Source organism: Odontesthes bonariensis, chromosome 5 (assembly GCF_027942865.1).
Source record: "Odontesthes bonariensis isolate fOdoBon6 chromosome 5, fOdoBon6.hap1, whole genome shotgun sequence".
Classification (NCBI taxonomy): domain Eukaryota; kingdom Metazoa; phylum Chordata; class Actinopteri; order Atheriniformes; family Atherinopsidae; genus Odontesthes; species Odontesthes bonariensis.
In genome coordinates this window covers 34,665,498-34,690,146 of record NC_134510.1, presented here as the reverse complement: position 1 = coordinate 34,690,146, position 24,649 = coordinate 34,665,498, and the positions used below count along the sequence as shown (strand labels likewise).

Below are 24,649 nucleotides of genomic sequence, written 5' to 3'. Positions count from 1 at the left end.
CCAGCTCATAAAACGCCTCATAAAACAAAAAAAAGATGGGGTGACCCTATAAAAAGGCTCCAGGATGAGTGAAAAATTATGGAATCATTAACGAGATTCATGAAAAATTAAATAATGCAAATGCAGCTTAGAACTTGTTCTTTGGTCCACTCGTCCCTGGGACATGTGAGGCTTGTCCAGTGAAGGAACAGGCTCCCTCTCTGGGTAAAATCTACCTGAAAATATTTCATCCTCAATCGCTAACGTTTGGGGGGAAAATCACCCAAACACGTGCCTGTTGAAAAAAGCCACAGATGGGAGCAGGGAAACGCGCTTAGCATCAATGATGTTAGTGAGCAGCCTAAAGCTACACAAGGACACCCTGCAACTCAGAAAATCATATAACCACAATCTCATGGGTTAAAATCCCCCGACGTTAGTATTCTAGGGTTAAGAAAATTGTGATTCCTGCCTCGATGTGATCTTGAGAGTAATTTGCTTTCTTGGGATTTAACTGAAAAACACGGATTGAATTAGAGGAGCCTTATCTGTGAAATAACCATAAGGTTTGGGGAATGGGTTTACTGTATAAAGGCCTGCTGTTTAGTTGTTGTTTTTTTTTTTTTTTTTTGTAATGGTGGCCAAAATGCAAACAGTGAGGTGACGAGCCTTGAAATAAGTTCTCAAATCAAGTTGCGTCATATTTACTTTTGACCCTTTATTGTGTCGTGGTTGTTGCTGTCATAACTTAACAGATACTCATTTGCTGCAGCTAAAAACAAGATAAAATGAACAATACATAAAGAAGTAGCACATGTAAAATACGTAAAGCTAAAGGTACTGTATTAAAAGCATCTGTTACAACTTCATTTTTCCTCTGCATCACTGTTTGCCCTTTTCTAGCAATTTGCATTTTATAAAAGCAGATTAGGCCACGGCCTCAAGTCCCTCAATGTTTGGCACAGGCATCAAACTGCACGAGTAATTCCATAGGCCATGGGCAAAATGTTAATGCTAAAGGCTAGTTACACATCTGCCATCCAGCATGGCCAAGCACAGTGGTCCCATTTTCTAAGAGCACAAGCAGCCATTTAATATGTGTCCTTTCCTGGGGAAGCCCGTGCCAGCAAGCCTGCTCAAACGACTTCACGGGTGTTCCTCATTATTCACAGTCTGATATTCCATATCATAGGGCAGGGGCTGTGCGTAAGTTGGAAAGAGGTTTTTCTGTTTGTGTGGGGTCAAACATAAGGCAGAGCGAAGACACTGACATTTAAGATGTTTTGTACGACTGTGCTCAGCGTAAAACGTCAGATGTTTTAGGACCAGAGGGTACTGTTGATGGGCATAATCAGAGGGAAGTATGTGGTTTCAGACAACCCTCTAAAACATCCTCAGTGTGTTTCTGTTTTTGCATTATTTTACATAACTTAACGGTTTTCCTTTCTTTGCAGCAGAGGTCTAAAAGATATGTTCAGTGAAACAGAACTGCCTCTATGCTCTCTGGGAGGAAATGTTTTCTTTATCAGCTGTTTTTCTTTTACTGTTTTACTAACGGCAATAAATTTCTTCGTAGGCTCATTGAACTTATGCAAGTCCAGTATTGTAATTTGCCTTTTCTGCAGATCATAGTGTGACTAAATATTGATTCGACTGTTAGCTAACTTGTAGATTGTTCCCGCTAAGCTGAAAAGGTGTAAAGTTGTGGAAAATGTCCCCCGTGGCTGACGGTAAACCTGACTGTGCTATTTGAATTTATGGTCGTTGGATTTTGTTATGGGTGTTTCTGTCATCTGTAGACAAATAAGAGAGTTTAGTGACTCACTACAAGTGAATTTGTCTTAACCCAGCTCACTAATGGAAGGAATTATTGTTTTTCCTGTTTAATATAGCTTTGTATCCCGTGACTGTTATCCTCATTTTTATTGATTCCAGATTTGCAGCTTTACTTTTGAACACACGGCACTCATTACTGCTTTCACCCACATCTTTCTCAGCTGCTCATCTAAACATTTTAAATTTTAGGTATTCAGTTGTTGCTCACATCCTGTGTGACTTCATAATTAGCGGTCACATTAGCTAATCACTGTCTTAAACATGCACACTTCAAGCCTTTTAAAGCTTCTTTTTAGGCTTTTGCATTCTGCCTCTGCTGAACAAGCTTTTGTTTACTTCAAATCCACATTTTTGCTTGTATATTTATTTACACATTTGTAATGTACCAAAAAATATACCCAGTTAATAGTACATAATGTAAATAAATTAAATGCGCACACATCAATAGATGTTATGTATTCTTATTGCATATTCAAATCTGCATGTTTTAAAGCTTTTTGCTGCTCTTGGGGAGTGCATAAGCACACAAGACCCATGACTTTCTATGTCGATGTAAGATGAGTTATTTGGTGGTAGCAGTAACTGAACAGTAGATTTGTAACGCACGGAGCTGTGCAACATGTGGCCAACGTGTGTGTTTCTGTGTTTTAGACTCCAGGTGTCTGGATTGATGAAGGAGCAGAGCTGGGCAGTCCTCACCAGCGGTCGGCCTCGTGGGGTAGCGCAGACCATCTCAAAGAGGTAGTTTCACCTGTTCTTTTACTTCCAAGCTGCTTGTGACAACAAATACCAGCGTGGAGCAGTTTCAGCAGTGTGAGGACATCCCAACTTAATGCTTTGGCAAAGCTAGTTTAAAAAAAATGTATTTGTCATTTTTGAGGTTCATTCCATATACTCAGTGTGTGTTTTATTTGTCAGGGTCTGAGGTCAGCCTAAATATTACTCTCCTTAAAGCTGGTTTCTACTCCTGTCTATCCGCTGGCTTTGGTGGCCAACCAGCTGACCACATAGAGTTTTAAGGACTCCAGCTCTCCACACCGCAGTCTAAATATAACCTCCTTATCCTTCTTCTACTCCACACGACTGCACTGTGTGAATCTCATAATGGACAGTTGTTTTTTTTTTAAACAGTGCAGGAGCTCCTCTCAAGGGTGAACAGCCATATTATTTCCTTTTTTTAGCTTTCACGAAATAAACGAATTGAAGGTAACTCATACTACTTTTACAGGAAAAAAAAAAAAAAACCAGTAAACATTCACATTATTCTCTATAAATGGCTCACAAATGTGTTAGCACTGACTGGGAGAGATTTTTTTTTTTTATTTTTTTTTTTATTAACTTATAGGTCTAGACACGGTGACAACTTCATAGAGCTACATTTGATATTTTTGGGGTCAAACGGCCATGGATTAACCTTGTAATAAGTTAATTAAGCTCAGTACTGTAATGTTCCTTTGACTGAATACATTTTGCCTATATTTTGGGGACCATATGTTAAATTAAAGAACTGGAGCCTTGGACTTGGTGTAAATAAAACTGTATTTATTGTGTACCATTGTAGATGCGAGCGCAGGAGTTTCATAAGAAACAGTCTCTCTACGATGAACTCATCTGATTGTTAGAATCCAATTTCATAAATCACATTTCCGTGTAAATATAACCTTACACTGTAATTAGGCCCACAAGGAAAATGTTGTGTTCATCTTTATACAATCCCTGGGTCTTGGCCTGAACAATCAATAACAGCACAGCCAGGAAAACTTATTTTTCCCTTCTGCTGAGATTACACGAGGATTGCCTGGACTTGTCATTATCGACTGCTGCCACTAAATGAATGCACTGAACTGAATTCTCGCTCTCTAACTTCTGCGATTTCATGTGTGGGAGGACATTTATGAAAAGAGCGAGTCTCTTTGTTGACTTTGTTGCCAGGTTTACAAGATTAGCACTGCAGAGACCACACCTTTGTCTGCACAGTACATTGTCTGTTATTCTTACAAACTGCGTCCTGGTTTTAGGCTGACAACTGGGTCAGATGTAGTAACACCCATTGACATGTATCATCATTATCAGACATGCTGATTGCAAACAGTATTCTGACACGGAACAATGCTAAAGTCAAGTCTGTTAGTAATTTTGCAGACATTTTGGAAAAAGTGCTGTGTTAATGTTGTCAGCTGCAAAAACTAAGTTGTCCCAGGCATCCTGAAACAATAGGAAAAAAATGTTTTATGAATTAACATTTGCTGCAAAAAGAACAGTTAAATCAGCTGAATATTCAAGCGGAAAATAGCAGAGAATACTTCCGACCTATGGAATTATATCTGAATCAGATTATTTCTGAGCCAACAGTTTATTATGTACTGCACAGCCTGATCGAGAGCTGTCACTTGCTGAATTTATGCCATTTTTCTTCCAGCAGATTGCTAAACTGAGACTGCAGCTGCAGCGCAGCAAACAGGTCACCCGGCAGAGCAAAGACAGGGAGCAGAGCTCACTGCAGCTGCTTCAACCAGCACAGCATTGTGCTGCATGCCAACCACAGGTGAGTTCACTCTTGTCTGAGTGCCACCTGAGCAGAAGTTCAGCTGTAAACATAAACTCGGCTAACTTGATGCAAGATTTTATCCAGGTTACAGTGATATGATCAGGTAGCTCAGCAGCTTTGCACAAAACATACAGATGAAACGGACGGTGACCAAACTATAACACAGCTGCTAAAGGTAATGTGCAACAGTAAAGCAAGGTCTGCAGAGCTTAGTTAACAGAACTAAAAGCTTCGTCAAGCTTTCTTTATTAAACTGTTATAGCTGTAGATTATAAAAGTTGAGAGCAAATGTATCCGTATACTCATTCAGACCAAGGTTGGACGTATGCTGCTCTGAATTTGACTGAGCAGGCCGAGTTAATCTTCTTCTACAGTCTTTTTTTTTTAGCAGTCAGTTAAGGTTAAGGGAGACCGAAAAAGGGGAAATATGTCTGGACATGCCCTTTTCTGTCCTTGTTTGCTGTTCATTCATTAACAGATTCTCAGGAATGGAGTGTGTGAATGGCTGTAGTTTACCCAACTTGGGTAATGTATTTTAACTCCAGACATGACATGAAATCTAATAAAACGTGATAAATGAGTGTATCAATGGGTTTTGAATGATGTATTTGACTGGAGGATTGATATGCATGTCTTGGAATAAAACATTTAGGCATTTATTTTATATATATATATATATATATATATATATATATATATATATATATATATATATATAATAAAGGTATTTGTTTGACATTTTTTAATTTATTATTCTTGTCTGTCTTTCCAGTACAAAGGAGCTTCATCAACTTTGACGACAGTGCCCATGACAAAGGCCCTCATTTGCAGAGTGCCGAGCAGTGTGGAGGGCATCAGCCATGAGCTGGAAAATGTGTTTATCAGAGAAGACTGGGAGCAGGGGATACAGGTACAGATGTGTGTCAGTAGGATTCCTTTTGAATGGATACATTCAGAGCTCATTTGAAACCACAGTAATTCGGTTTGTTGTTCGACTAAAGTTCAAAAAGTCGTCAGACTTTGATGTTCAAACGCAATTTAAAAGTTTGATTTTTAGCTGGGTTGAAACAATAATTAGTTTTTTCTCTTATGTAACGCATAAATAGAGACCAAGAAGAAGAAGAAGACACTCTTATGTTTGTTTCTGCCGATAATCGGTATTTTCCTCATTAGTTTATTCTAATGCACTGAAAATCTTTGATCCAAATGGGAAGAAAAGAGTAAAATCTCCAGCAAAGGAGCTCCCAGGATCAACACACCTGTGGTCCTGCACCTCTGTGGTGTGTCCAGTGTGCCGTGGCTGTGAGTTGAGACTGATACAGACTTCAGTCCTTTTTACATTTCGGTTGTGGCTTGTTGGCAAAGCAAAGACTTCCTCGTTAACCTGAGGCTGTTCCTCTTTTCTGATTCACCCATGTCAGACAGTCAGCTCAACCCCGCATCAGAGTGCTTACATACACGAAGTCGGTGTTGCGGAATCATCTGAGTGATAACAGCGCCACTAGTTAAAGTGTCAGGTTGCACAAGGCCGAATTTCCCTTCCACGCTTTGCCTGTTGCTTCCCTTGCTAGCTCAGAACCGTATCAGCAGGAAATCGACTTCAATCCCCCCCATGCTGCCTCTGTACTTTAATGGATGACACGAATGTGCAATGAAGGCACATCAGTCCTGGGTTGAAAGTTATGTGAAAAGACCTTTCGATGTATCGACCAGCCATAACATTAAAACCACTGATGGATGGAGTGAGTAGCTCAGCTCGCCTTCTTATAGTGAAATGTTCTGTTGGGGGAAATCTGCATCCTGGCATTTACCTTAACATTTATGCAGACAATTCAACACCCCCTCCCCAAATACAACAGCAGTCACCTACAATGGCAGCATCCCACCCCCAGGACAGCAGTGGCTCCTGCAAAATCTGCTTAGGAAGGGCTCAGAGAGCACGACAAAGAGGCTGAGATATTCACCCAAACGAGTCCAAACTCCCCACATACCTATCTGATGGTATCTGTGGGAAGCAAGACCAATCCACAATGACCCCACCCCACAACCCACAGAGACCAAAGGATCTATTTCTGATGATGTTCTTTGTCCACACCCTGATTGGTCAGTGCTTTTTTTTTACATGAGAAAAATACAATATTAGGCTTGTGATCGTGGGTCAGAGGTGTATTATTGAACAACTACTTTCTCACTCTGAATGATGCAGTTTCATTTCAAAAAGTCTAGAATTGATTTGTTTTGATTCACTTAGATTTTTTGTAATGCTTTTATGCTAATTAGATCATTAGTCATGTTCATAAAGAAGGTCACTTAATTTCTTGTCTGTCCCACTTACTATAATTCGGCAGAATCAATTGCCCCTCGGGGACAAATAAATGTTCTGAATCTGGAATATTGCTTTTACATCTGCAGTGTTTGAGGAAATCAGGGGGATTTTCAACTCAGACAGCCGGTTAGTTGACAGAAACGGACTGAATCATGTAGAGGCGACACCTTTGACCCCCTTGGCTTTGTATCCTGTCGCCAGAAGTAACGTCTCATCAGCAAACACTCGGGTCGCTGTTCTGAGTCACAACAGAGCTGTAAACTGCTACTGGTCTAAGTGTAATTATCACACTTTTATGGAACTGACGCAGTGCTGCTCATTCCTCTACCTGACATCAAGAGTAGACATTTTCTACATCACACAACTTTAACCGAACCATATAGAAGTAATTATTGTGTCATCTTAATGTTGAGCACCAGTTGTAACAGATTCACTGAAAGAAAAAAAAAGACTCTTTTGGATCATTTTGGGAGCACAGCAAATTCTTGTTTTCTTTTCACCATCAACAACAAGCAGGTTAACATGTATGATTATTATGAAAAATAGTGTGTCGGGCTATGGTTAAAATTCATTAGATAGATATAGGCACAGGCTTGTAAAGTCACTACAAATATTTTCACTCACCTAGATCTCCATTGCTTAGAGCAAAGGAGGCCTGTAAATCAGGCCTGATGCAGGGTTGTAAACCTTAGCCGGGCTGTTATGTTCCACGCAAAGAGTCACACATGCTCACGTAGTATAAACACACACGCCTTAAGATTTACAGCTTGTTGTGCACTGAGCTTTTTTTTTTTTTTTCCCCTTTTCTTCCCATTGGAATCAGTTGTGCCAAAGCAAAACACAATTCACATCACAAAACACACAAAACATCTGTTTTCAAGTACTACCATCTGGTGTGGTGTTTGCTTCTCCAGTTGCCCGGTAGACAAACACACCAGAGGCCTTTTAGTCGCGGCCATTCTTGGATTTAGATTAGATTTTAGCTGATACTTTTAACCTAAAATGAGCAGGTAGCTGTTCAACATGAAGCACAGGATCACTTCGTCACTTGGTATTTGCACTTCAGGTGAGCCTTTAATGGGAAGGACTGTGACCTTTTGAATTTTGAGAGTCTCTGAACATGAAGCATCACCACTCTGCCATTTTAGGTTTCATGTGCATTAACGCATGACTTCTCATTGCCTTCTCTGGGTCCTGACCTCACAGGCCATGGAGGTGGTGGATGGTCGCCGCCCACCCCTCCCTTCGCATCGCTACAGCAACAGTGGGGACACGCGGGACACAGACACACAGGCCCCTTCGAGTGGTGAATCTAGCCCGTCGCCCCGCCCCCGCAGCTCTGATCACCTCCACTCCCCTGATGGAAGCCCTTGCTCTGCAGAGGAAATCGATAAAGGTGTGTTTTCGCAGTTGAACAGATGTAGCTGTTTGTTACGTCAAACAAAGTCTCTGCTTTTAGGTATTTGTAAGCACCAATGTTGGGATATCACATCCAAAAGCCTTAGAAATTAATACATTGGAGAACTCCAATTATTTATTTTAGTGGTAACCAGTCACATTGCATGTTAGTCAGTTTCTTTCTCAAATAAGCAGCCGTTACTCGTGACATTTTACTGCATCACCGTGCATTTTTTTGCCACAAAACCAAGAAAAGAAGGAAATCCCTGTCGTGTGTGTTGTGTCTCTTCAGTTTGTATCTGCATCTCTTGCAGCTAGTCGTGAAAGCTCTCACATTATTTTGAATTGGTGGCTGAAAAGGTTGAGAGCAATCGTGGTGTAATATAGCTCGTGTCTGGGTGATTGCTCTCTCTCAGTAGGGAAGAACACTACTTCAGATTTGATGAAGCACCTGCAGGCTAAGCACAGCTTCACAACAATAACAGCTAGCGTTCTACAAAAGCTGCTACTCCGGGGGAAATTAAAGAACATGCGACTGGTTATGTGGGAAACGAGGTGCCACCAACAACTTTAGAGTCGCCATCTTTCAGTAGGATTACAAATGAAATGCCTGTTATTTGTTAAGGTGTAAAAACTGAACTTCTTTACTGTATTTTCAGAGGGTGTGTGCAGTTCTCCTCTCCCCAAGTTCGCCACTTCTCCCAAACCTAACAACAGCTATATGTTCAAACGGGAACCTCCAGAGGGATGTGAGAGGGTCAAAGTGTTTGATGAGCTGGTGTAAGTATTTTTTTTCTTTTCTTTTTCTGTCTCTGTTCGGCCAAATATATAAATGGGTTTCTCAAAAAGAAGTCAGCTAAGTGACTTTCACTTTGCTATATATCTCGTCTTCTGATGCAAACTGAACATTAAGTGCTTCTGCAGTTTTGCATTAAACTGTATTGAAACGAGCAGTAATGGAACAAAGAGCAGCTACAGAATGCAGTTGGTTTGTCCATTAGCTTCACACTGAGGGAAACAAACTTTCCCTGCACCCTGTACTTGGTGTCATGCTGAGTGCAGTAAAAGCCAGTTGGAAGAAGGCCATTTATTGCCTCACTATCAAAACAAGCACCAAATGATCTAAAGTTGAAAACTTTGACACTTTTAGGAGAAAAATGGTCGGGGTGATTGCAAAACGGCTATAGCTGCAGATTAATCAGATTAGTCTTCAATAGAAAATGGAAAGCAACATTTCTGAGTGTAACTTCTGTTATCTTCAGGTCTGGCAAATCAAAAGGCTTCCCTCTCTTCTCGTGCCCTGACAAAAACAAGGTGAACTTCATTCCCAGGGGCTCAGCCTTCTGCCCTGTCAAACTCCTCTGCTCCTCTCTGTTCTCCCCCATCTCTTCCTGCTCCTCCGTCAGCGCTGGTCTCCATAGCAACAACAGCCTGGGAGCTCAGGTGACCCCACCTCTGCCCACAGCGCCTCTAGCTACCTTTTCGGCCTCCACAGACACGAGCAGCGACTCAAACGGCGGTGCAAAGTCAAACAAAAGCACAGACGGCCAAAGTCCCGACACAGATGTGGGGCGAGATGGCTCAGCACAAGTACTCCTCACCAGCTAGTCCTCAGGTATTCATGACCGAACCACCTACAAAAAAAAATTAAAAAAAATGCAACAAGTCAGGTGGTTCGGTTTTAGAGATAAAAGGAAAATAAAAAAATTAATGAATAGAAATATTGCACTCCGATAATCCTAATGTTAGCCAGCAGGGAGTGCCCAAGGTCTGGAAAAACAAGTGCCTGAGAGGATAATGGTACCAGCATCCTACTGCAGGAGCGTTTCTGCTTGATCCCAGTGTTAGTCCCTCTGTCAGTGAATGCTGATGTTTTGTGAATAATACTTGATTGTTTGGGCATTGTTGCCGACCTTGGGCACAGCCTCTCCTCCCCCATCACTAACCGAGCCCCCACCCTCCTCTGTATCGTGACAGCAGAAATAGTGCTGCTTCTTTCGCAATAAATAGAACTGACTGCTCAAATTATTGTGCTACTTAGTGTTGGCAGTTTAATCCAGATAAAGTTTTAAAACGAAACATCTAAATGATCACAAGATTAAAAAACTGCTAACTAGCCAGCTTTATTAGCTGTTCATTGTACATCATGCTAAAATACATGTTTTAAGATACTGGGATGTCTTACAGCCAGAATACTTTGTACCGCTTCGGCGCAGAGGAGCACAAGCCTCTTTTATTTTTTACCTTTGTTTGAATGTACGTGTAGCACATTGTCTATGAGAAACCGGCGGTCGCTTGAGTGCAGGCTACACACGATAGGCTTACAAAGCAAAACCGAGACCTGCACGCTTAGTTTGATCACCAATATAACTTGGTCGGCTAAACACAAACTTGAAATATTAGTTTATTCAGTAACCAATCGCAAAGCACACAGCTCACTTATTTTCCTGTTTAATTGCCCCACACACTTCACATAACAAATAACTCAGGTCATTTGGAATCTATTGTCATGGACTTTGATGCCTTTCCCCAGTGTTCATGAACTTCTTCTACAGAGAAACGAACACTTTTCAGTTTTCTGCTGAAAAGTGTTCATTTTGTCCCCCTGGAGGGAAGTTATTCAGGACTGAATAAACCGATTGATGTCACAGATTGTGACGGATGACTCATGGGTTAACCTGTTAAGGTTAGATTTTTAGGTGCTCTGACACATTCCAGAGATCAGTGTTGCATTGGTCGACCACGAGTGCTCAAGTAAATGGAACTAGCTATATAAGCTATATAAGCTATACCTTCACATAAATGAGAAGTTGACTATAAAGTCATTTGTTTCACCCCTTTTTTTTAGATATGTACCAAAGCTAATTACAAATGGATGAAAGGACTGTCATGTATTCGGGATACAAGGGTTTTCTTTTTTCTTTTTGTGCCAGAAGCAAAATGTTTGTGTGTATTTTGTTGTGTTATTAAATGATTCAGCAGCATTTAAACACTGGTACATCGTGTCTTAAAACACACGGACGAGTCATTAAAGCCAGAGGTAAGCACTTAGTTGGAATGGAAAAGATAATCACTAATGTTTATTTTTTACCAATTTGTTAGTTAAAGCAATCACAAGAATGTGCAATTAACTGCTGTCCAACTACAAAAGACGCAGTTTTGATCACATGATACCCGAAGAGGAGCAGTACAAAGTGAGTTTAATGGTTTAGCAATGTATGTTGAGCCATAAGTCAGTCTTCAGTGTTGTAAATGTATTTAACCCGGTCAGCCGTGGTTAGAAATACCACGGTTCTTTCGCTGATCACATAACCTGCTCAGGAGCCGTTCGTGTGCAGAGTTTCAGATTAAATCCTCAGTTAAAAACGCCGTTTTTTTTCCCCACTGATTCTTTCCCCGGAGGGCGAATTCAGACTGAAACCATATTTAATGTGTTCAAGTCTATGCTGATGTCTCAGGATTGATGCAGAAAAACAGGCAGAAAATCAATAAATTGTCTGTCATCCTAAAAGTTGGTCAGAGAGAACGCCACGGGCCAAATTTAATCCCAATACGCTGGCATTAATTTATCATTTAATCTGATAAAAGATTGGATTCCTGAACAGGAAATTGGCCCTTTTGACCGGAGATTATCGGACCTGTCGAGCTGTGATTTAGCAGTTACGGCGTCACGTCTCTCACGTTGCCATGGCGATGCAGAATAGGATGTCCTGAAGTTGGTCCAATACTGCTGATACTGGATCCAGCTCAGATTTGGAAGGTAGTCGGAGCTAAATACACTTCTTGGGTTTGTAGTTAAGTTGGCTAGATATAAGCGGCTGAAATATATTAACTTACCATTGTGTCAAACTAACAATTTTCCAATTGCAGTCCTCTCAGTTTCAGCAACTGTGCTGCTTCTTGCCTTAATGAACTTTATATTCCTAACACCTGTCCATTTATATAGACTTCTCTTCTTATGAATGAAGTGTCAGATGATCGGTGACACCTTTTACACCCAAAAGGACACTTAAAATGTTTTACGTGGCATATTGTGACACTTAAAACGCCCCTTTTTGATGTGAGGTCATGCAGAGCCTGAAGAAGAAATCCTGAATAATTTAGTATTATGAAAGAAGACCACTATTAATAGGACCTGTTCCAGCCAACACAGAGAGCCTGGGTGTGTTGAACTTTCTTCGTAGTCCACTCCTCTGGTGTTACCCGCTGAACTACAGCACGACTCAAACATGACTGGTTTATGCCCATACCGTGACCAAGTTTTAACAACTGAATACTTGAACTGTTTTGCTACTTGCCACAGAAACGCAAACAAAGACATATGCAACTCATTCCACACATCGAGTTTAAATGCTTGTGTTCTGCTTGCAGCTCCAAAAGTTAAAAGCATACTAAGTCTGATGTTATTCACAAGCACACTGAGCTGTTCAGAAACGGTTGCCATGGTAGGCAATGATGATTCAAGTCTCCTGTGTATTATATGTTTTTATGTAGATCTTGTGTGTTCTCGTTTTGAATAAAGAAAGCAGAAAACCCTGTTTTTGGATTGATATGTAATCTGTTTTTTTTAAAGGGCATAGACAGAAACATCGACAAAACAATGGCTTCGTACATGTAGAAGTAAAGTTAAGGCAATTGATGCATTTGGTTTTGACCGAATATTCACACATGGCTTAAAACATTAATAAAAAGACTCGGTTGTTATACTTTTTAAGGTACCCAATATTTCTAATCTGTCAATAGATTAAGGCATTTTAATCTCATATAATTTCAATTCATGCAGCATTTTCATTTAAATTTTGACAATATTATATTTTCATGAATATCAAACTTACTTTAAAACTGCATATAACGCCCACAGGGGCCATTAACTGCGTGACAAATCCATGTCCAGATGTTTAGAAATCTCACTTTAACATATTTAACCACTTTTACTGGATAACGTAAAACAAAACATGCGGCATGCAATAATAAGAATGATGTGCGTTTTTACTTAAAGACAAATGGACACTCTTCTGGAATCTGTTCCCGATCTCAACTGCAGATTAAAGCCAGCAAAATTTAAACCTATGAATATCAAAGGAAAGCCTCCGCTGACTGGGTGAAGAAACGGATTCTGGAAGCGTAAAGTTCAGGCTCTCAGATGTGGTGTGAAGTTAATGATTCGGTGTTAAATGGATCAATGACGAGCAAATATGCTTCAGTTTATTTTCTTTAAGAATCCGCTGTGAGTGCAGTGAAATTCCTGTGTTTTCTTTCCGCTCCTGCGTCTCACAAAATAGTTTTCCATGTTTGTAATCTTTCCTAATGAGAGTCGGAAATGATGCATGAGTGCTACAGAGACTACAGATTTCCAAGGCAGCTGATGTCAAAGGCTTATTGTTCCAAACTCATACTGAGGTATCCACGCAGTGCAGTAGCCAACTGGCTTAGTAAAGTTTCTGTTCTTTCACAGGATTGCTAATGTTAGTGGAACATTTGCAGCAGCATAATCCTGCCACCGTGGGATTCAATCTGTTCAATCTCACTTTACCACGTACAGAATCCTTTCTGCAAACCTGAGGCCTTCTGTCAGTGAAACATACTTGCTTGGTTTATCATAAGTCAGCCGAGGCCTCATGTATAAACCATGCACGGTTACAAAGGTTTCCACACACAGTTCGGTATGTACACAAGTCATTTGTGCCATGAGAGTGTGGGCGGAGCCACAAAGTCTTGAGCTGAGACCATCCTGCAGACTCTTCAGTGTCCTGTCAGCTGCCGGTGGCAAATTAAAAAGCACCGTCTCTTCACAGAAGTCGTCAAAATGCTGTTTCCACTCCACATACTGCGGTATTTCTATGAAAAGCCACCGTTATGAAAGCAGATACGCAATTAGCCTGATAACTTCTAACGATTTGGTGTAACAAAACTCGCCTGGCATCATCTTTTCAAAATGTGTTCCATTAATACAAATGTTTCGTCCACCTTAATCATAAATTATCTTAAGCGTAAGCGCATTGAAAACCTGCTGAATAAAAGTTATACGAGTTCTCTCACATCGCCACAACTGGACGGCTTTCACTGTTCGTGTGACCTGGAGGCATGAATGACATCGGGTGTGGGGATCCATCTGTCCACAGAGGACAAACCCCCCACACAAAAGCAGCTGCTATCCAATTAGAAAAGTGGTGAAACTTTGAACCATTTACTTCAATGAACAACTTAATTCTCGAAGTACATCTGAGCTAGTTTTAATAATTTAGTTTAAAACTGGTAAAATGGCAGCCACACTGTATTATCTCCCCTTTCTTTCAACCACCAGATCATTTTCTTTATTAAATGTTGGCATCTGTGCATCTATCTGAGCAGGCTGCATTAACTGTGATGATGCCACTTGAGTTTGTTTCTGACCCAGAGGATAAATGATCATATACATCGCCTCTGGTCTCTGTGATCAGCACTTTGATCTCACGCTGTGAGGCGCCTCTTATTTGCAGCAGGATTGGATATTGTTGTGTGGTATTGTGCGACAGGGTTGCAGGCTTAAGCATATGCACTCACTTTCATGGTAAATGATTGCATTTGTAAAGGAAAGGTGCGCGGAATCAGGCGTGTGCACAGTTTAGTGGACTTGTCTTGGCAATCATACTTCTTTATACATGAGGCCTCTGGTATGTTGTTGAACAGTGCATTTTGTGTCAAAAATCATCAAATTATCTCAATTGTTAAAGCTGGTTAGCAGATGTAGGCAGATGCTCTTTGAGTCTTTCAGTTGGTTCGGTATCAGAAGATTGTTGGATCCCCCAAAGTGGCTTGTTAGTTTCAGTTTGATGAATGCCCTCTTTCTCAGAAGAGTTGATGAGCATAATCAAGGCACCAAAATTACTACAGAAAGCTGTCTGTTTGGTAATCGTGTCAGAGGCTCTCAATCTTAGGAGGGGAGTTAAAACATGAGTCAGTAAAACTGATCTTCCCACCCTGCTTTTGGAAATGATTAGACTAAAACATAACGCAAAGAGCGGCATCTGAGGAAGGAGGATTGCAGCTGCCAACGACCTATCTTAGAACCTAAAGGGGGATGGTTTGACACGCACTTGGATGCTAAAGAGCAACATGTTTCTTGGAAAAAATAAAGTAGACAATCTGCCTTTGTACCTATCAGATGAGAGGATTGAGTCATGGTGGCAATAGTATGCTGCTGTATCCATATGGAAGGTGCGAATTTCAAAATCTATCATGACACCGAGGAGTAACTATGCTGTGTGAAGTTCGTGCTCTGTGTTTGATTTGCCGATTGAATCTGGATTGGAGAGGGGGTCCAAGTCGGCAAAGAGATTGAACCAGGCTGAGAGGTCCTTGGATTTTCCCGCCGTTTCTGCAAAATAAAAAGAAGAAGGGAGAATGTCACCAAGTTAACCATGTAAAGCTGTGGTGGAAATATAAGACCCCGCTTTGTCCCGTTCAGATGAGTTACCCGTAAATACGGGCATTAGCTTCTACCTTTCACTGCTCGGTTTGGAGGGTTCTGATTGGCTCCGGATGAGTCCTCTGTTGCCTGGGCAACATTCTGGGGAACGATCCCGGTCCAGTCTGAAGCAGAAAGCAGATTTGGATCAATAGTCAGGGTTCAGTTAACGTAGCAGATCGTGGTCAAACAAATACGTCATCACGCTCCCGCGCTGCTGATGTGGGCTGATCTTATCTGTCGGACATTTTCTTCACAAGGAAAACTTTTCCATCTGATATTTTCTTTATTATGGAGCCCAGAAATGGCAAATATAAGTTTAAGGTCTTGTTTCAGTCCGATTTATTTTCAGTTATTCTTTCTGTGTCCAAAAAATACTTCTTGTAGCAACACTGGACAGTGGAATGTGTTTGATGTTGCACTTAACAACAATCAATACAACCTTCAGATACAAAGAAAGGCTCCAGGGCTTATGGATATTTATGCACATTTGTACTTTCTTTGACATTCTTTGGCCAGCATTTTGGTGCCTTTTCTCTCTATGAGATGCAATTTTTCACTTCAGTTAGTCCCTACAAGCTTACAGCTTGAATTTGCTTTGCTTCTATTGATCTATTAAGTTATTACACACAATTTGCCAAATTAACCCTAACCAGGTTTTTTACAAATATAGTTAATGAAGTCATTAAGTAACAAAGTAACTCCTCATTTTTTGACCAAGCAAGTTAAAAGTAGGGTAGGAGATCCTGGATTTTGAGTCCAGCGAAGCTGCATTTTGAAAATACACAGGTAAAAAGTCCCAAACCCTTTTCTTCACTTTCCCCCCGAAGGCACGCCTCTAAAGTACATGAACGCGCACGAGCACGAAGGTGCACGAGCGCTGTTCTGACAGCAAGCATCGATCGCTGCCGTATTTAGTATTTAGTATATGATAACTATACGTTTAATAATGCTAGGTGCTAGCCAAGCTGGCTCTAGTTTAGCTTCCTGCCAAGCTTCTGGGCGCGAGTAAAGGTGGTAGCATGGTTGCCGCGTCTGTCACGGCGGTGTCGCACCGTGACGTCAAAATGACGTTTCAGGCCTGGCGCTTCCCTTGAAAAGACGGCGCAGCGCGTTGTCGTGCACCAGTCGATTTTTGTAACTTGGCGGCGCCGAGCACAACGAACCGGATGGACCGATGTGAGACCAGGCTCAGTGAGGAGGTGCGTTTGTACAGGCAGCTGTACGAAACTGCAGGGAAACAGCACAGGGAGCACGTAAACTCCCCAAACTGGTGCACAGAGATTGGCAGAACTTTGGGGAAAGAGGGAGAGTTCTGTAAGAATGTGTGGAGGAAGCTACGGGACAGATACGTGAAGGCAAAGAAGAGGGCAGAGACTCTGTTGATGCCGGGGGCTTCAAACCTTCACCTCTATTAACTGAATTAAAAAATTAAAATGATCCGAAAACTGCAGCAGTATCATTAATTACAGTATTCTTGCTCTTGACAGCGGCATTGTTTTCTTCTCCACTTTCGTGGTTGTAGAGTAGCGGTAACCTTCACGTAGCAGCGCCACCTCTGTGACGGAGAAAATTGCAACTACTGGCGCGCAACGACTTGCGCCACTATATAGGGTCCTATGGCGGGCACGAACTCATGACGTCATCAACACCGCTCGCGCTAGCAGACGCGGCAACCATGCTAGAGCCTTAATTCGTTCACGGAGCAGGGTACGCGCACAGGGGGAAGGAGGGGGAGGGAGGGGGAGGGAGGTGCAGATTGCAGTTTGATAGACGGCATCAGTATCCAATCATTGTTAACGGTCCGTTCACAATGATTGGATAGTGTTTTTCCTAGATTGTACGTTCTAGAGGCCACTAAAACTTTTCATATTTGTGTCAAAACTTTTAATTAATTGGTTGCAATGGGGGTGTGAAGAGTATTTCAAGCAATATGTAAAAAATTGTTCCAGAAAAAGATCCCCTACCCAACCTTTAACTGAAATTTAACCTTTTAACGCAAAATTAGCTTTTTAGGCAAGATTAACGTGTGCATGTTCAATATATATATATATATATATATATATATAGATATCTATATCTATATATATATATATATATATATATATATATATATATATAGAAATAGATATCTATATATATATATATAGATATAGATATCTATATATATATATATAGATATAGATATCTATATATATATATAGATATAGATATCTATATATATATATAGAGATATATAGATATATATAGAGATATATATATATATATATAGATATATATATGTATATATAGATAGATAGATAGATAGATATCCCTCATCCACAGTACTCATCTTCTGATGGCTACTTCCAGCAGGATGATGCACCATGTCACAAAGCTCATATCGTCTCAAACATGAACAATGAGTTCCCTGCACTCCAGTGGCCTCAACAGTCACCAGATCTCAATCCAACAGAGCACCTTTGGGATGTGGTGGAATGGGAGATTGGCATCATAGATGTGCAGCCGACAAATCTGCAGCAACTGCGTGATGCTATCATGTCAATATGGAGCAAAATCTCTGAGGAATGGTTCCAACACCTTGTTGAAAGTATGCCACGAAGAATTAAGGCAGCTCTAAAGGCAAAAAGGGGGTCCAACCTTTTACTAGCAAGGTGTACCTGATAAAGTGGCCGGTGAGTGTATATGAAGATATTATGGGTGGCTGAAGACTTTTGCATAGTACCGTATATTACTCGTATATTATAGTTCTTTTTAAGAAGCAATGGCTAAAATACAGTGTGTCTGACTCTCACAAGCTCAGTTTCATGAACTCCTATTTTCTGACCTGAGACGGAAGACTTATTCAAACTCTGGTCCAGCAGCTGTGATGGCAGAAAGAAGGAGTTTTCCTTCTGCTGGGCCTCCGCTGATCCAGCGCAGGCTGTGCTTGTTCCCTCGTCAGTCTCTCCAAACACTTCTGTCCATTCCCGAGAGAAGTCGCTCTCATCCACAGAGCAAACGCCAAGGATCTCATTGAGTAGGGCCATACTGTCCTTCTCTTCCTCTGACTCTGGATAAAAATACAGAGGCCCACCTTTGTGACTCAGAGCAACAACGTCTGATTGTTTAGATGTCTGTGAACACTGTGGTACAGTCACACGCTGCAGTTAAAGATCTGTTCAGAGTGTTTTTTTTAGTTTTTTTTTACCTTCTCTGGGTTTATCGTCTTCATTTTCTAGTGAGATGAGTCTGTTGATATGACAAACAAAACACGAGTTCACAACATTTCTGCAATCATCAGTCAACAGGTGTGTTAAAACCTTCTGCTCAGTCCAGACAGGTTTATTGTGCGTGAATACTCACTGTTAGCATGTTTGGTCTACCTGCACGGGTAACAAAGAGATGGGAGAGGCAGATTATTTTAAACTCACTGATCGTCTATGGTCTCGGCACTCTTTTCTTCTCCTGTCGCAGCTTTAGTTTTCTTCTTCTTTCCCTTCTTTTTCGACGGCTTGTCCATGGGGTCTTGTAAGGTCTGCAAGAAAAGCCAAATCATTGTTTATTGCCATTTCTCCCAGTGTGGTAGTTTGCATCTGTCCATGCCAAGAGGCTCTCTGACCTTAAGTGTGGAGAAGTCATAATGCTGACAGCCCTTGAAGCTCTCATGAATGGCTGCCATAGTGTGGGATGTCTTCTCCCAGAAGTGCAGGAGTGTGGTCTGAAACACAGAAAGTCAGCCATGTACTCTTTTTGGGATGTGAAAATGAAGCCTCTGTGTAAAATGAAACTAAACGGCAGCTGGCAGAGCCAACGAAAACACTGCGCACGATAATAAAGAGCATAATTGAGGCTAGCTGTAGATAATTGAGCCTTTTCAAAGCAGCAGGGATTTGCGGTGTACCTGGTATGTGGTTAGGACATGAGAGAGAAGGTTGCAGCGACTTGCTCCCAGCAGGTCTACCTTCTGGCAGACATCATTCTTCAGCTTGTCGAAGCTTGTTTTGGTGGTGCGCACCTGGGCCTGAACCTGAGATGGAATTGATAGGACAAATGTACAAAATGAAAAAAGGCATCGGGTATTATGTATCACACAGAATAATGCAGTCCCGGTCCGGGCAGGTGTCAAGTTATCGCAGAGAACTGGCTGGAGGCGTGTTGTGAACTGTTTGGCGGGTGTGATCTGCCCTCTAGTGGCATGTTTTGTTACTGTTCTTCTCGTCTCTGTTGATAGAAAGTTAAGACTTAAGTTTTTAGTTCTGCCTTTTGTAATTAATGCCAGCTTAGACCTTCCAAAGACAGATGTTCTTACACCACCTTGGGAGCTGATGATGGACATCTTTCCTCTGTTTCCTAGCGAGTATTTTATTTATTTATTTTATTTTTTAGGTTGTGGAAGTAATCAAAAAAAAGTTCAACAGTTTAATTAGAGGTTTAGAAACTGCTGCAGCCCCACAGCGAATGAGGAAACTGAAATTGTGGCAGTCGTAACATTTTCCATGAACCTTGCTGGCAGATATTGTTTTTCTGTTGCTCTGCAGTCAACATCAGGCTGAGAAGTCGTCACTGATGGAGAAAAAGAACTGTTACTTATTATCACTGATATCCAGACATTGGGATTTCTTTTCTTTTTAGGAGTCTGCAGCTAATAAGCTTGACAATAACCGGTGTCTTACAGTCATGCATAACAGGTTGCTGAGAAAAGCCAGCAGCTGTCATTTCAGGACGAGTTGTTCTGACCCCTGATTCTGACGACTGAACGATGTGAAAGACGGACCTTGCGGAATTTCTCCATCTGTTTATGTGTGTCTGGATCGAGCTCCTGAGATACATCCTTCATCCACAGTAAGGCTCCACGGTATTCAGTCCTGGACTGCTCCATGCGATTCACTGTCAGCCACGTGTCTGAGATGGCTCGATAGCGAAATGTTTCGACCTCCTGGTACAAGCGGCTCAGAGGATTCCTTAGAGCCAGTCTGCAGAATGAAGCGTCACACTCAGAATTAACCTGCTGTGTGTAGCAAGCAGATTGTCTTATTTCTAGCTTAATATTACAGCCTGAACTTCACCTCACGTTGCACTCTAGTCTGGCGATTTGCTTTATAGTACTAAAGCAAATCATGAAATTAGAGGCCTAAAAATAATCATTTTAACAAATAGTTTTATCCTGCTCAGTCAAAATGAAAAGAAAGAAAAATATTAAACAAAATCTCTTCTTAGAATTATCTTCGAGTCCAAGCATAGCCTTCAAACAAATTATCTGGATGTGGTAGGACACGACACATTGGACACTGGCACATGAAGCCTACCTTTGCTGGGAGGAGAAGCAGAGCGCCTTCCCTGTGGCCTGCATGATCTTTCCAGCCCTGGTTTTATCCTGTGAACCCTGGGAGCGCAGGAATCGGCCCAACTCATTCTCCTCTTGAGAAAGCACTGCACATTAGAGATGGGGAAACCTTTCTGTTTGAAATACGGCTTTATATTTATTAAACAAAGCTTTGTCCTCATCATTAGGCTGAGTAGTAATCTACAAGAGTCGGATCATGAATACCCCTGAGACGTTGTTCAGCAGGACAACAAACTAAAACCTACAGCAGGAATCCTGAAAAACTAAGTGCAGATTATGGCCTCCATTTAAATTGATATGGTAGGTGGCAGCCAGGTGCTGCTGATCATAGAAACTTGATTCATTGATCATCATCAAGTGTGAGCGCTTCAATAAAAGCTGATGTTTGGTCAACTTGCTGGTCTGGCGCATTCAGGTGTGTGTTAACACAATGCCCCCAAGGCCTCAGTTGGCATGTTCAATGTTAAAGTTCATGGCAGCAGAGTTAGAAAAAGACTGAACAAGTATGGCTTGTGTGGAAGGGTTGCAGGAGAAAGCCTCTTCTCTCTAAAAAGAACGTGGCAGCACAGCTTAGGTTTGCAAAGCTGCATCTGAACAAACCAAGACTTCTGGAACAATGTCCTTTGGACAGACCAGAGCAAAGTGGAGATGTTTGCTCATAATGCACAGCAGCACGTTTGGAGGAAACCAAACACAGCATATCAGCACAAACACCTCACACCAGCTGTCAAGCACGGTGGTGGAGGGCTGATGCTCTGGGCTGGTTCTGCAGCCACAGGATCTGGGCACCTCGCAGTCATTGAGTCCACCATGAACTCCTCTGGATACCAAAGTGTTCTAGAGTCAGATGTGAGGTAAGCTGGGCTGAAACTGGCTCATCAACAGGACAAAGATCCCAAACACAGCAGCAGATCTACAGCAGAATGCGTGAAAAATGGTCCGGTTAAAGTCCAGACCTCAATGTAGAATCAGCTATCTTGTTTTTGCTAAGTGGAGACCAGAGGAAGCTAAAGGAATCCCATTTCTTATTGTGCCTAAAAGAACACTCGCAGCATCCTTAAGGGCGATCCAGAGGATCCAGCTGAGTACAACAGAGTCTGAACTACAATGATTTGGCCTTATAGAGTTCAAACAGGGAGTATTACTTTAAAACTGATTTTTCCTCAAAATACTTTGATTTGTACATACGGCAGATCCTCCTCTGGTATTGCTCGATGACCTTTAGCAGCTCCATGCATGTTCTCTGGATGGAGTGAAAGACCTGAAAGGCAGAAGACGATTGGCGTGAACACAAAGTCAAAGAAACAGGCAAAAAATCTGTGAAGCTTTGATTTCAAGATGCAATATCTACAACGCTGACAGAGGTGGATGGGAGTTTAACTTGGCTGTCACAGAGCATGCTCTAAAACTACTCCCTCAGAACGGTTCCATAATCCTCCTCCTCACCTCCAGCTTGCCGTCCAGCTCTGCGTCTGACGCCACCACGTGTTCATCCTCTTTCTTCCCGGTGACTTTGATGAGTGTCTGTTTGGTTTTCCAGTATTTCTGCTGGAACTTGTTCACCACCGAGGAGTCCTGGCTTTGAATGAAGCGGTCAAGGTAGTCCCGGGAGTAACCGCTGCAATGAGGGGAACAATGCTGTGACTAATGCTTCCTTAGACAGACTTGGACAGAAACCTGAAAGATCTCATATACACATATATATAAATATGTATATATATGTTTGTTGTTGTACACTCACAAATTTCCTCTTTCCATTTTTCAAGATGACCTGTGGACAACGCAGAGCAGCATATAAATGAAAGAATGTGTGAATCTGTTGGAATTAGCTGGATTTCTACATTGTGTACTCAAAAGAAATTTGATATGATCAAAGTTAAAATTAAAGTAAAATGCCATGAATAGAAATTATGGTCAGAATGAACTGAATATACAAACTATAACCAGAAAAGTTGGGAAGTTTTCCAAAAGGCAACAAAAGACTCAAATCTTTCATTTCTTTGAATCTGTAGTTAACAGACACTAGTCCAAACAAATCTTTTTTTAGTGTCTTCACTAAACAACTTCACTGTGTTAAAAAAAAAAAAAGACAGGTGAGGGTGTCAGGATTGGGTATAAAAGGAGCATCCACTAAAGGTTTTAGACTTTCCAAACAAGGATGTGTCGTGACTCACCACTTTGTGCCAAACTCCATCAGAGAATTATTGATGAGTTGACAGATGAAACTTATTTGGGCTCATCTCAGATGGACAGAAAGACGGTGGACCACGTTTCAGCTGCTGGGAAAAACTGACGTCTGCTTCTACAAAGATGAGAAAGAGCATCCAGGCTGTTATCAGAGAAAGGTTTAAAGCCAGCGTCTGTGATGGTTGGGGGGGGGCATCATAAGTGTGAAGGTGCCACTGATGCAGAGCTGGATGTTGGAGAGACATATGCTACCATCAAGGTGGCGTCTTTTCCCGGGAGGTCCGTGGTTATTTCAGCAGGGCAATGCCAGACCTCAGCAGCGTGGCTTCATACACACAGAGTGTGTGAGCTCGACCGGCCTGCCTGCAGTCCACATCTGTCCACATCTGTCTCCTGTTGAACATGTACGGAGCATCATGAAGAGGAGAATCAGACAACAATATTGGATTCAGCAAGAATGGACACAGATTCCTCTAAAAATAATAATAATTAGAATTTAATTTTTTCTGTTAAATTACTGAGAACACTAATTGAAAGGAAGCCGATATAGTAAACATGACCCTATCTCTACTTTCCAAAGAACAATGAAATTGGTCAATGAAGACTGAAGATATGTTTTTGTACTTGTGTGTATAAAAGATTCAAACAAGTTCACAAATTACAGATTTAAGTTTAGTTTCCAACTTTTCTGGAAAATGGGGTTTCTATTAACACGTCAAGTGATCATTTACAGTCTGTTATTTTCCTTACTGTCACATTTCACACAGACTATGTCAGAGTTCAATGTCTTTGTGATTAAAAGATGGTTAAACTGCATCATGGCAATCATTATTACATCACGGAACAAGAATTTAGTAAAACGGATCTGGAGCCAGAAGCTGAACAGCACTGAGAGGGTGGATTGGCTCAAACGAACGGAGCACATCTAAGTGCAAGTGTAATGACCTCAAATCAACAGTGTAATAGTGTGAGGAGGCCTTGTGTTTCTACAGTCACACCCAGCCCAGCTCAGTCATTAACCAGAACCATTTAAAGGCCTTCTTGGACATTTGTCTGATGAAAAACACCCCCCTCTCCTTTGCAGAAGTGCATCGCCTGCTGTGCGTAAGCGCCGTCGTGATATACGAATGATCGCATCCACAGCCCGCGCGTCACGACTCGTGTTAATGAGATGTTTAGGTGCGCTGTCACACTGACGTCGATAGAACCTTAACAAGACATTAAAAACAACATAAGCCCACTTATGGTTAATTTAGAATAACGACGACAGATCTTAATCAAAGATTCCTTCCATCCGCGCCGCATCAAGATCAACACAAAGCCTGACTCACTGTGCGGAAGCCCCGCAGCGCGTCTCTCCCTCTGAATATCCCGCGAGTGTCAAAACAGAAGGAGCGGACATCAGAATAAAGCCACGGTGTAGTGTCCGCGTACCTCTGCGTGTTGATAACGCGTAGAAAAGACGCTTTATATCCTTCCCACCGCTGAACGGGCAGCAGCGGCGCTGACTGGCTCTCAGGCAGGCCCTGTTACTGTAATGTGTACACACAGCTGCTCATTCAGATCAGCGCATTGTCCGCATGCACGAAGCACGCTGACGTC

The 24,649-nt window shown here is 41.7% G+C and overlaps 2 protein-coding genes across 3 annotated transcripts in view; one reads left to right on the top strand and one right to left on the bottom strand.

Moving 5' to 3' along the window:
• The window catches only part of glcci1b (glucocorticoid induced 1b), a 24,375-nt gene extending 11,750 nt beyond the window's left edge, over positions 1-12,625 (top strand). Inside the window, exons 4-9 of one of the 2 annotated variants that reach the window (XM_075466220.1) lie at positions 2,467-2,556; positions 4,238-4,360; positions 5,136-5,273; positions 7,896-8,085; positions 8,747-8,867; positions 9,350-12,625. In XM_075466220.1, the coding sequence (XP_075322335.1) occupies positions 2,467-2,556; positions 4,238-4,360; positions 5,136-5,273; positions 7,896-8,085; positions 8,747-8,867; positions 9,350-9,695 (1,008 nt within the window). In that variant the 3' untranslated portion in view covers positions 9,696-12,625. Of the gene's footprint in view, positions 1-2,466; positions 2,557-4,234; positions 4,361-5,135; positions 5,274-7,895; positions 8,086-8,746; positions 8,868-9,349 lie in introns of both variants that reach the window. The other variant, XM_075466219.1, reaches the window with a different exon arrangement.
• ica1 (islet cell autoantigen 1) lies at positions 12,626-24,649 on the bottom strand. The gene is made up of 15 exons (XM_075466221.1): positions 24,482-24,649; positions 23,300-23,440; positions 23,035-23,162; positions 22,602-22,631; positions 22,307-22,478; positions 22,049-22,121; positions 20,823-20,946; positions 20,291-20,489; positions 19,418-19,543; positions 19,136-19,234; positions 18,948-19,051; positions 18,725-18,765; positions 18,362-18,586; positions 15,570-15,659; positions 12,626-15,444 (listed from the first exon to the last, which is right to left on the bottom strand). The coding sequence occupies exons 4-15, from the start codon at positions 22,616-22,618 to the stop codon at positions 15,323-15,325; spliced, it is 1,392 nt and encodes a 463-aa protein (XP_075322336.1). The 5' UTR covers positions 22,619-22,631; positions 23,035-23,162; positions 23,300-23,440; positions 24,482-24,649; the 3' UTR covers positions 12,626-15,322.